The following is a 12,474-nucleotide window of genomic DNA, read 5'->3' as shown; positions in this document are numbered from 1 at the left end:
TTCCCCAGTGTCATGCCGTTCCCCCCCTCCCCTTCATTTGCCCCCCAGTTTCATGGGCCCCCTTCATTATTTTCCACCTTAATATTTAATACAAAACAAACACTTACACTCACCTTCCATCACTCACCTTCCCTCGTTCCCCTGACGCTCCTCTCTCTCACTCCAGTCACATACGCGATGCAGGAGCTGTGACCTCAGCTCCTGCTTAGCTGCGGCCCGGCTTGCGTGTGTAGGCGTGATGCGATGACACACGCCTACACACGCAAGCCGGGCCGGAGCTTTAAAGCAGGAGCTGATCTCACAGCTCCTGCATCGCGTATGTATTCAGCTCATCGGCGGACGGACGCCGATGAGCTGAAATCCTGACAGGCAAGTGCCGGGGGGCCCCCAGAGGCTCTGTGGGCCCCGGCACTTGCCCGACTATGCCGAGGCTGACCGGGACCATTTTGTTAGGGCCGGGCCGCGGGGCCCCGCTAAGCTCGCCCGGCCCTGGATCCGCCCCTGGTAGTAACTCCATGTACCTCTTATTAATAGCAATTAACCCCATCATGTCCCTCACATTAACCCTTGTGTAAGAGTTACTGATATGTGAGAGACTTGGAGGTAATAATTAAGTATCTTCATTATTGAGGTCTTTTATTATTACCTCCATATGTCTCACATAGTAGTAACCTTTATATGGGGCACACAGGGGTTAATATGAGGGATATGATGGGGGTTATTCCTATTAATGTGAGGCACATGGAGTTACTAACACTAAACTAATAACCCCAAATGCCAGACATTAATGAGAACAGTAATCCTATGTACCTGTGTGTTTTTCAGTGTCACTTTGCTAGCAGCTTCCTCTTCTCCTCCGGGAATGTTAGGAGGATGCAGACCACTATAGCAGGCACAGACCTGAGCGATTAAGCTCCACCCCTGGGTTTCCTGCACCCCTCTCAAAGGGGAGTGTCCTTATGCCTTAGCTCTAGCAGAGCACTGAAGAGACTCGGACTGCATTTAACTCTTGCAGGTCCTGTGCTGCTGGTGTGCCAGTGAAATATGGCAGGAGTGCCACTCTTGGCATGCTGACCTCTGCTGTAGAGGGTAATATGAATTTTGTGGCTTGCTATGGTCCAAAGTGTGTGAGATTGCAGAGATAGTGATGTGAGTTTGGGGTTTGTGGGGGTCCTGGGAAAAACGTATGTGCGCTATTGTGACGAAAAGTAGCCTATTGCGCAATCGGGTGTATTAACTATGTTTGTGGAAAATTTCAGCCAAATCGGTGGAGCGGGTTTTGAGTGATTGAGGAACAAACATCCGAACATGCAAACATCCAAACACACAAACCCACAAACTTTCACATTTATAATATTAATAGGATAAGGAGATACCGGAGTGTAATATATAATATATAAGGGGATACCGGAGTGTAATAAATAATATATAAGAAGATACCAGAGTGTAATATATAATATATAAGGAGATACCGGAGTGTAATATATAATATATAAGGGGATACCGGAGTGTAATATATAATATATAAGGGGATACCGGAGTGTAATATATAATATATAAGGAGATACCGGAGTGTAATATATAATATATAAGGAGATACCGGAGTGTAATATATAATATATAAGGAGATACCGGAGTGTAATATATAATATATAAGAGGATATCGGAGTGTAATATATAATATATAAGGAGATACCAGAGTGTAATATATAATATATAAGGGGATACCGGAGTGTAATATATAATATATAAGGAGATACCAGAGTGTAATATATAATATATAAGGAGATACCGGAGTGTAATATATAATATATAAGGGGATACCGGAGTGTAATATATAATATATAAGGGGATACCGGAGTGTAATATATAATATATAAGGGGATACCGGAGTGTAATACATAATATATAAGGGGATACCGGAGTGTAATATATATTATATAAGGAGATACCAGAGTGTAATATATAATATATAAGGAGATACAGGAGTGTAATATATAATATATAAGGAGATACCAGAGTGTAATATATAATATATAAGGGGATACAGGAGTGTAATATATAATATATAAGGAGATACCAGAGTGTAATATATAAGGGGATACAGGAGTGTAATATATAATATATAAGGAGATACCAGAGTGTAATATATAATATATAAGGGGATACCGGAGTGTAATATATAATATATAAGGGGATACCGGAGTGTAATACATAATATATAAGGGGATACCGGAGTGTAATACATAATATATAAGGGGATACCGGAGTGTAATATATAATATATAAGGGGATACCGGAGTGTAATATATAATATATAAGGGGATACCAGAGTGTAATATATAATATATAAGGGGATACTGGAGTGTAATATATAAGGAGATACCGGAGTGTAATATATAATATATAAGGAGATACCGGAGTGTAATATATAATATATAAGGAGATACCGGAGTGTAATATATAATATATAAGGAGATACCGGAGTGTAATATATAATATATAAGAAGATACCGGAGTGTAATATATAATATATAAGGGGATACAGGAGTGTAATATATAATATATAAGAAGATACCGGAGTGTAATATATAATATATAAGGGGATACCGGAGTGTAATATATAATATATAAGGAGATACCAGAGTGTAATATATAATATATAAGGAGATACAGGAGTGTAATATATAATATATAAGGAGATACCGGAGTGTAATATATAATATATAAGGAGATACCGGAGTGTAATATATAATATATAAGGAGATACCGGAGTGTAATATATAATATATAAGGAGATACCGGAGTGTAATATATAATATATAAGGGGATACCGGAGTGTAATATATAATATATAAGGGGATACAGGAGTGTAATATATAATATATAAGAAGATACCGGAGTGTAATATATAATATATAAGGGGATACCGGAGTGTAATATATAATATATAAGGAGATACCAGAGTGTAATATATAATATATAAGGAGATACAGGAGTGTAATATATAAGGAGTGTAATTAGTGTATTAACCCTTCATAGTCTGGATCTATGGCATGACCCTATTCCCTATATGGGGGTAGATGCTTCTCACCGTGTTATTGGGGTCGGCGCTCTGGAAGGTCACGACCTCTATGGCGGCCCCCTCCTTCCCCGCATCCTTCAGCAGTTGGACGACTTGTGAGTGTTTGGCCCACCGGCAGTCCTCGCCATTCACAGACACGATGTAAGAGCCTTCCTTTAGGCCGGCGCACTGTAAGAGGACAAGACGGCATTCAGGACTCTGGGAAAGCTGGGTGACCCCTGTGACTGTAGTGATCTAGTAATGGTACGTACAGCTGCACAGCCCCCGGGGACCACCCCTGCTATAAGAACCGGAGAGTCCCCTCTTAACGTGAAGCCAAAGCCGCCATCGCCCGGGTCCAGGTGAACCTTCTGTGCCGGCCGCCATCTGTGCTTGGCTGAGAAGACGGAGACGGGACCCTGCAAGACGAGAATCAGGAGATGATACTGACGGGCCTGGAGTCTCCTCCACCAGTCACACCCAGAGCTGCCCCTGTGATCCCATCACACACACCAAACACTGCAAGTCCCAGCGTGCAAACCTCTGTATAGTCACTGTACCCACCAGGGGAGGGAAGGTCAGCGCAACTGTGATCGCAGCTCTGGGTGTGAGTGGAGCAAAACAAGATTTATACAAGAACTGGGAGATGATGAGAGGAGTCGTCTGCCCTGGTAAGGATTGGGACACCCCCTCTACTATCTACTGGCAAGTACTGTCTGGTGGGACTCAGACTGGGCGGTATAACCCCCACCAGGGTGAGGCGCTGCGGTATAACCCCCACTGGGCTGAGCAATATAACCCCCCCCCGGGGCGAGGCCGGGCAGTATAACCCCCACCGGGGCAAGGCCGGGCAGTATAACCCCCACCGGGGCGAGGCCGGGCAGTATAACCCCCACCGGGGCGAGGCCGGGCAGTATAACCCCCACCGGGGCGAGGCCGGGCAGTATAACCCCCACCGGGGCGAGGCCGGGCAGTATAACCCCCACCGGGGCGAGGCCGGGCAGTATAACCCCCACCGGGGCGAGGCCGGGCAGTATAACCCCCACCGGGGCGAGGCCGGGCAGTATAACCCCCACCGGGGCGAGGCCGGGCAGTATAACCCCCACCGGGGCGAGGCCGGGCAGTATAACCCCCACCGGGGCGAGGCCGGGCAGTATAACCCCCACCGGGGCGAGGCCGGGCAGTATAACCCCCACCGGGGCGAGGCCGGGCAGTATAACCCCCACCGGGGCGAGGCCGGGCAGTATAACCCCCACCGGGGCGAGGCCGGGCAGTATAACCCCCACCGGGGCGAGGCCGGGCCTCACACTCACCAGTCTGTAGAAAATGTCCTTAACCTTGACCTTGGAGAATGTCGGGTTTGTCACTTCCGGTTTTTGATGAGTTTTAGCTGGAAAGAACAACAAGGGGTTAAAATAAGTGGGAGCACAAGATGGCGGCTACAAATACAGGGGGGGGGGGGGGGGAGTCTTCAGACCGTTCCCATGTCTCCCTTGTTGTCTCCTTGCCGCCATGTTATGTCTCAGTAATGGACACTCGGCCCCTCCTGACAGAAAGAACAGAAATGGAGAGAAAACCTGAGCTCTCCCCCGGCCAGAAGTATCCGGAGCCTTTGCTCTGAGTATTTGCCCCTTTGCTCCGAGTATTTGCCCCTTTTGCTCGGAGTATTTGCCCCTTTGCTCCGAGTATTTGCCCCTTTTGCTCGGAGTATTTGCCCCTATGCTCGGAGTATTTGCCCCTATGCTCGGAGTATTTGCCCCTTTTGCTCGGAGTATTTGCCCCTTTGCTCGGAGTATTTGCCCCTTTGCTCAGAGTATTTGCCCCTTTGCTCAGAGTATTTGCCCCTTTTGCTCGGAGTATTTGCCCCTTTGCTCAGAGTATTTGCCCCTTTTGCTCGGAGTATTTGCCCCTATGCTCAGAGTATTTGCCCCCTTTGCTCTGAGTATTTGCCCCCTTTGCTCTGAGTATTTACCCCTTTGCTCTGAGTATTCGGCCCCTTTGCTCTGAGTATTCGGCCCCTTTGCTCTGAGTATTTGCCCCTTTGCTCAGAGTATTTGCCCCTTTTGCTCGGAGTATTTGCCCCTATGCTCGGAGTATTTGCCCCTTTTGCTCGGAGTATTTGCCCCTTTTGCTCAGAGTATTTGCCCCTTTGCTCAGAGTATTTGCCCCTTTGCTCAGAGTATTTGCCCCTTTGCTCAGAGTATTTGCCCCTTTTGCTCGGAGTATTTGCCCCTATGCTCAGAGTATTTCCCCCTTTGCTCGGAGTATTTGCCCCCTTTGCTCTGAGTATTTGCCCCCTTTGCTCTGAGTATTTACCCCTTTGCTCTGAGTATTCGGCCCCTTTGCTCTGAGTATTTGCCCCTTTGCTCAGAGTATTTGCCCCTTTGCTCAGAGTATTTTCCCCTTTTGCTCGGAGTATTTGCCCCCTTTGCTCTGAGTATTTACCCCTTTGCTCAGAGTATTTGCCCCTTTTGCTCGGAGTATTTGCCCCTTTGCTCTGAGTATTTACCCCTTTGCTCAGAGTATTTGCCCCCTTTGCTCTGAGTATTTACCCCTTTGCTCTGAGTATTCGGCCCCTTTGCTCTGAGTATTTACCCCTTTGCTCCGAGTATTTGCCCCTTTTGCTCCGAGTATTTGCCCCTTTGCTCAAAGTATTCGGCCCCTTTGCTCGGAGTATTCGGCCCCTTTGCTCGGAGTATTTGCCCCTTTGCTCGGAGTATTTGCCCCTTTGCTCAGAGTATTTGCCCCTTTTGCTCGGAGTATTTGCCCCTATGCTCAGAGTATTTCCCCCTTTGCTCGGAGTATTTGCCCCTTTTGCTCGGAGTATTTGCCCCTATGCTCAGAGTATTTCCCCCTTTGCTCGGAGTATTTGCCCCCTTTGCTCTGAGTATTTGCCCCCTTTGCTCTGAGTATTTACCCCTTTGCTCTGAGTATTCGGCCCCTTTGCTCTGAGTATTTGCCCCTTTGCTCAGAGTATTTGCCCCTTTGCTCAGAGTATTTTCCCCTTTTGCTCGGAGTATTTGCCCCCTTTGCTCTGAGTATTTACCCCTTTGCTCAGAGTATTTGCCCCTTTTGCTCGGAGTATTTGCCCCTTTGCTCTGAGTATTTACCCCTTTGCTCAGAGTATTTGCCCCCTTTGCTCTGAGTATTTACCCCTTTGCTCTGAGTATTCGGCCCCTTTGCTCTGAGTATTTACCCCTTTGCTCAGAGTATTTGCCCCTTTTGCTCCGAGTATTTGCCCCTTTGCTCAAAGTATTCGGCCCCTTTGCTCGGAGTATTCGGCCCCTTTGCTCGGAGTATTTGCCCCTTTGCTCGGAGTATTTGCCCCTTTGCTCGGAGTATTTGCCCCTTTGCTCGGAGTATTTGCCCCTTCTAAGCTCACACAGCCTGGAGTCTTCTTGATACAAGTCTGGATTTGGGGCTCCTCTGCGGTTCCTCCTGGCAGATCCTCTCCAGTTCCATCAGGTTGGATGGTGGACGTTGGTGGAGCCATTGTCAGGTCTCTCCAGAGAAGCTCCATTGGGTTGAGGTCGGGGCTCTGGCTGGGCCGGTGTCAGAATCTGTGTGTTAGAACCTCTGTTTCATCATGTGAAGATACTGTTCCAAGGATCTCCACTAGTGGCCGCTATTCAAGTGTCATTATTACTCCTACCACTGGAGGCTGCTGTTCCCTGACTCTTGCCCACAGTTAATGTGGCGAGTATTGCTTCATGACCCTGGCCATCTTGTTTCCTGTTTGCGGCCATCTTGTTTCCTGTCTAGCCCTATATATACCCAGAGCATATTATAACCAATGCTTGAGTATTGTGTTTGTTCCCAGTCCTCTAGCTCTGAGGTATTCTTGCTCAGTATACCTTGGCTTCTCCTGCTTACCCGCTCCGTATACCGACTCCTGGCTTCTCCTGCTTACCCGCTCCGTATACCGACTCCTGGCTTCTCCTGCTTACCCGCTCCGTGTACCGACTCCTGGCTTCATCCGACTACCCGCTCTGTGTACCGACTCCTGGCTTCTCCTGCTTACCCGCTCCGTGTACCGACTCCTGGCTTCATCCGACTACCCGCTCTGTGTACCGACTCCTGGCTTCTCCTGCTTACCCGCTCCGTGTACCGACTCCTGGCTTCTCCTGCTTACCCGCTCCGTATACCGACTCCTGGCTTCTCCTGCTTACCCGCTCCGTATACCGACTCCTGGCTTCTCCTGCTTACCCGCTCCGTATACCGACTCCTGGCTTCTCCTGCTTACCCGCTCCGTGTACCGACTCCTGGCTTCATCCGACTACCCGCTCTGTGTACCGACTCCTGGCTTCTCCTGCTTACCCGCTCCGTGTACCGACTCCTGGCTTCATCCGACTACCCGCTCTGTGTACCGACTCCTGGCTTCTCCTGCTTACCCGCTCTGTGTACCGACTCCTGGCTTCACCCGACTACCCGCTCTGTGTACCGACTCCTGGCTTCACCCGACTACCCGCTCTGTGTACCGACTCCTGGCTTCATCCGACTACCCGCTCTGTGTACCGACTCCTGGCTTCACCCGACTACCCGCTCCGTATACCGACTCCTGGCTTCTCCTGCTTACCCGCTCTGTGTACCGACTCCTGGCTTCACCCGACTACCCGCTCTGTGTACCGACTCCTGGCTTCATCCGACTACCCGCTCTGTGTACCGACTCCTGGCTTCACCCGACTACCCGCTCTGTGTACCGACTCCTGGCTTCACCCGACTACCCGCTCCGTATACCGACTCCTGGCTTCATCCGACTACCCGCTCTGTGTACCGACTCCTGGCTTCATCCGACTACCCGCTCTGTGTACCGACTCCTGGCTTCATCCGACTACCCGCTCTGTGTACCGACTCCTGGCTTCATCCGACTACCCGCTCCGTATACCGACTCCTGGCTTCATCCGACTACCCGCTCTGTGTACCGACTCCTGGCTTCATCCGACTACCCGCTCTGTGTACCGACTCCTGGCTTCACCCGACTACCCGCTCTGTGTACCGACTCCTGGCTTCATCCGACTACCCGCTCTGTGTACCGACTCCTGGCTTCACCCGACTACCCGCTCCGTATACCGACTCCTGGCTTCTCCTGCTTACCCGCTCTGTGTACCGACTCCTGGCTTCACCCGACTACCCGCTCTGTGTACCGACTCCTGGCTTCATCCGACTACCCGCTCTGTGTACCGACTCCTGGCTTCACCCGACTACCCGCTCTGTGTACCGACTCCTGGCTTCATCCGACTACCCGCTCTGTGTACCGACTCCTGGCTTCATCCGACTACCCGCTCTGTGTACCGACTCCTGGCTTCATCCGACTACCCGCTCTGTGTACCGACTCCTGGCTTCATCCGACTACCCGCTCTGTGTACCGACTCCTGGCTTCATCCGACTACCCGCTCCGTATACCGACTCCTGGCTTCATCTGACTACCCGCTCCGTATACCGACTCCTGGCTTCACCCGACTACCCGCTCTGTGCACCGACCTCTGGCTATCCATCGACCAAGTCTCCTACTCCGCTGTGTCTGCCCTCCTTCCTGGCTATCGGATTCCAGCTGTATCACCAGTATCGTAACAGCCGGTCAGTAATGGTCACAGGGTTGTTCCTTTGTTATTTTAGCCGTGTGCTGAGGGTCATTGTCTTGTTGGACGGTGAAGCTTCGCCCGGTCTGAGGTCCAGAGCGCTCTGAGAGGTTTCTTCCAGGATCTCTCTGTACTTGGCCGCATTCATCTTTCCTTCCATTACCACCAGTCGTCCTGCCCCATAGCCTGATGCTGCCCCCCATGTGTCACTGGTGGGATTGTATTGGGCCGGGCCTGGTTGTCTCCACACAGACCATCCTCAGAGCAGAGAATCTTATCTCTCATAGTCTGGGAGTCCTTCTTGTGTTTTTGGCTTTCCTATGTCTTGCACTGAGGTGAGGTTTCCTTCGGGCCCCTCTGCCATAAAGCCCTGACTGGTGGAGGCCGCAGTGATCGGTGACTTTGTGGAACGTTCTCCCATCCCCCTCCTGTATCTCAGGAGCTCGGCCTCAGTGATCTTTGGCTTCTTCTTTACCTCTCACCAAGGCTCTTCTCCCACCATTGTTCAGTTTGGCTGGACGGCCGGGTCTAGGAAGATTTCTGCTCGTCCCAAACTCCTTCCATGTAAGGATTATGGAGGCCGCTGTGCTCTGAGGAACCTTGGCCAGATCTGGGCCTTGCACAATCCTGTCTCTGAGCTCCTTGGGCAGTTCCTTTGACCTCCTGATTCTCCTTTGCTGTGACCTGTGAGGTCTTATTATAGACAGGTCTGCGCCTCCTAATCACATCCAATCAGGTTAATTACACACAGCCGACCTCTAATGAAGGAGAAGAAGCATCTCAAGGAGGATCAGAAGGAAATGGACACCTGTGAGATACATATGAGGGTCACAGCAAAGGCTCCGGATACTTCTGGCCAGGGGAGAGCTCAGGTTTTCTCTCCATTTCTGTTTTATCTGTCAGGAGGGGCCGAGTGTCCATTACTGAGACATAACATGGCGGCAAGGAGACAACGAGGGAGACATGGGAAGGGTCTGAAGACTCCCCCCCCCCCCCCCCGTATACACTGCGTCATATGGTACTATATCACTATATCAGTGGTTGGGCCCCCGGGCTGTGTTATGGGGCCCCTTCGTATAATCTTACGCTGGATCTCGGGGGCTTCTCCCGTCTCAAAGAAATCCTCCTCGTGGTCGATGTCGGAGTACTTATTGAGTGACCTCTTGTGCGCCAGAGTCAGCACCTCCTGCAGGATGTCCATCTTACGCAAGATCTTACACAGGCCGTGTATTCTCATCGCCTCCTCGTGCTTGATCACCGCCATCTTTAGGTGCGCTTTACCTATAGGTGTACAAAGAGTATATATATATGTATGTAGATATATAGAGAGAGAGTGTGCAGGGCGGGTATATATACAGTATATACACAGAATGCAGAGCGGGGGAGGGTATATATACAGTGTATACACAGAATACAGAGCGGGGGAGGGTATATATACAGTATATACACAGAATGCAGGGCGGGGGAGGGTATATATACAGTATATACACAGAATGCAGAGTGGGGAGGGTATATATACAGTATATACACAGAATGCAGAGCGGGGAGGGTATATATACAGTGTATACACAGAATGCAGGGCGGAGGAGGGTATATATACAGTATATACACAGAATGCAGGGCGGGGGAGGGTATATATACAGTATATACACAGAGTGCAGGGCGGGGGAGGGTATATATACAGTATATACACAGAGTGCAGGGCGGAGGAGGGTATATATACAGTATATACACAGAATGCAGAGCGGGGGAGGGTATATATACAGTATATACACAGAGTGCAGGGCGGAGGAGGGTATATAGTCGTGGCCAAAAGTTCTGAGACTGCCACAAATCTCCTCTTGTCACATGATCTGCTCCCTCTGGTCTCTGTGTGTTTGTCAGATGTTTTTATCACATACAGAAATAGAATTGCAATCATATTCTGAGTAATAAAAGCTTATAGTGACAGTTAGAAGGAGTTAGTGCAGCGGTGTAATATTTGCAGTGTTGCCCCTTCTTCTTCTTCAGGACCTCTGCAATTCTCCCTGGCAGCTCTCAATCACCTTCTGCACCAAATCCTGACTGATAGCCGTCCATTCTTGCACAATCAATGCTTGCATTTTGTCAGAATTTGTAGGTTTTTGTTTGTCCCCCCGTCTCTTGATGATTGACCACAAGTTCTCAATGGGATTAAGATCTGGGGAGTTTCCAGGCCATGGACCCAAAATCTCTCTGTTTTGTTCCCTGAGCCATTTAGTTCTCCCCTTTGCTTTATGGCAAGGTGCTCCATCATGCTGGAGAAGGCATTGTTGATGGCCAAACTGCTCTTGGACGGTTGGGAGAAGTTGATCTTGGAGGACATTCTGGTCCCATTCTTTATTCATGGCTGTGTTTTTAGGTAAGACTGTGAGAGAGCCGATTCCCTTGGCTGAGAAGCAACCCCACACATGAATGGTTTCAGGATGCTTTACAGTCGGCATGAGACAAGACTGGTGGTAGCGCTCACCTCCTCTTCTCCCAATAAGCTGTTCTCCAGATGTCCCAAACAATCGAAAAGGGGATTCATCAGAGAAAATGGCTTTCCCCCAGTCCTCAGCCGTCACTCCCTGGACCTTCTGCAGAATATCAGTCCGTCCCTGATGTGTTTTCTGGAGAGAAGTGGCTTCTTTGCTGCCCTCCTTGAGACCAGGCCTTGCTCCAAGAGTCTCCGCAGTCTCACAGTGCGTGCAGATGCACTCACACCTGCCTGCTGCCATTCCTGAGCAAGCTCTGCACTGCTGGTAGCCCGATCCCACAGCTGAAACACTTTTAAGAGACAGTCCTGGCGCTTGCTGGTCTTTCTTGGGCGCCCTGGAGCCTTTTTGCCAACAATGGATCCTCTCTCCTTGAAGTTCTTGATGATGCGATAGATTGGTGACTGAGGTGCAATCTTTCTAGCTGCGATACTCTTCCCTGTTAGGCCATTGTTGTGCAGTGCAATGATGACTGCACGTGTTTCTTTAGAGATAACCATGGGTAACAGAAGAGAAACAATGATGCCAAGCACCAGCCTCCTTTTACAGTGTCCAGTGGTGTCATTCTTACTTAATCATGACAGATTGATCTCCAGCCCTGTCCTCATCAACACCCACACCTGTGTTACTGGAGCAATCACTGAAACGATGTTAGCTGGTCCTTTTAAGGCAGGGCTGCAATGATGTTGAAATGTGTTTTGGGGGATAAAGTTCATTTTCTAGGCAAATATTGACTTTGTAAGTAATTGCTGTTAAGCTGATCACTCTGTATAACATTCTGGAGTAGATGCAAATTGCCATTAGGAAAACTGAAGCCGTAGACTTTGTAACAAGTAATATTTGTATCATTCTCAAAACTTTTGGCCATGACTGTATATACAGTATATACACAGAGTGCAGGGCGGGGGCGGGGCCGGGTACCTAGCTTCCGCCTCTCCTCCTGGTCCTGCAGCAGGATGCTGACACTGGGGCCCTCTGGTGCTGAGATGTGGAATTGCAGGAAAACCTTCTCCTGCTCTACGAGCTCCAGTCCTGGCGAAGCTGAAATAAGAGACGGCAGTAAATGTGGCTGCGCTGATACACTGTAACGGAAACACTCCAGCATGCAGGTAATGCGGACAGGACTCGAAGGGTTAACATATAATAATCCAGCTCCCCGCCCCTCCCCCACAGTCTGTATTATACCCTTATATAACGAGGGGAAGGAATTCACATAAAGAGATTGGAGGATAATCTGAGATTACAGGAAATAATGGGGGTGATTGTCCGGGAGATCATTAACCCCATCAGTGCCGAGCACCACAACAACAGGGTTTAACCCTCGGCTGAACTGGCA

At 49.4% G+C, this 12,474-nt stretch overlaps 1 protein-coding gene across 1 annotated transcript in view; it reads right to left on the bottom strand.

Moving 5' to 3' along the window:
* The window catches only part of RHPN1 (rhophilin Rho GTPase binding protein 1), a 41,625-nt gene that overhangs the window by 7,656 nt on the left and 21,495 nt on the right, over positions 1-12,474 (bottom strand). Inside the window, exons 10-14 of the mRNA XM_075271936.1 lie at positions 12,060-12,179; positions 9,730-9,924; positions 4,378-4,454; positions 3,337-3,483; positions 3,095-3,253 (exon numbers count right to left, since the gene is read on the bottom strand). Of these exons, the coding sequence (XP_075128037.1) occupies positions 3,095-3,253; positions 3,337-3,483; positions 4,378-4,454; positions 9,730-9,924; positions 12,060-12,179 (698 nt within the window). The remainder of the gene's footprint in view (positions 1-3,094; positions 3,254-3,336; positions 3,484-4,377; positions 4,455-9,729; positions 9,925-12,059; positions 12,180-12,474) is intronic.

This window comes from Leptodactylus fuscus, chromosome 4, assembly GCF_031893055.1.
Source record: "Leptodactylus fuscus isolate aLepFus1 chromosome 4, aLepFus1.hap2, whole genome shotgun sequence".
NCBI lineage: Eukaryota > Metazoa > Chordata > Amphibia > Anura > Leptodactylidae > Leptodactylus > Leptodactylus fuscus.
Note: the sequence above shows the minus strand (reverse complement) of the source record. Positions and strands in the feature narration are given on the sequence as shown.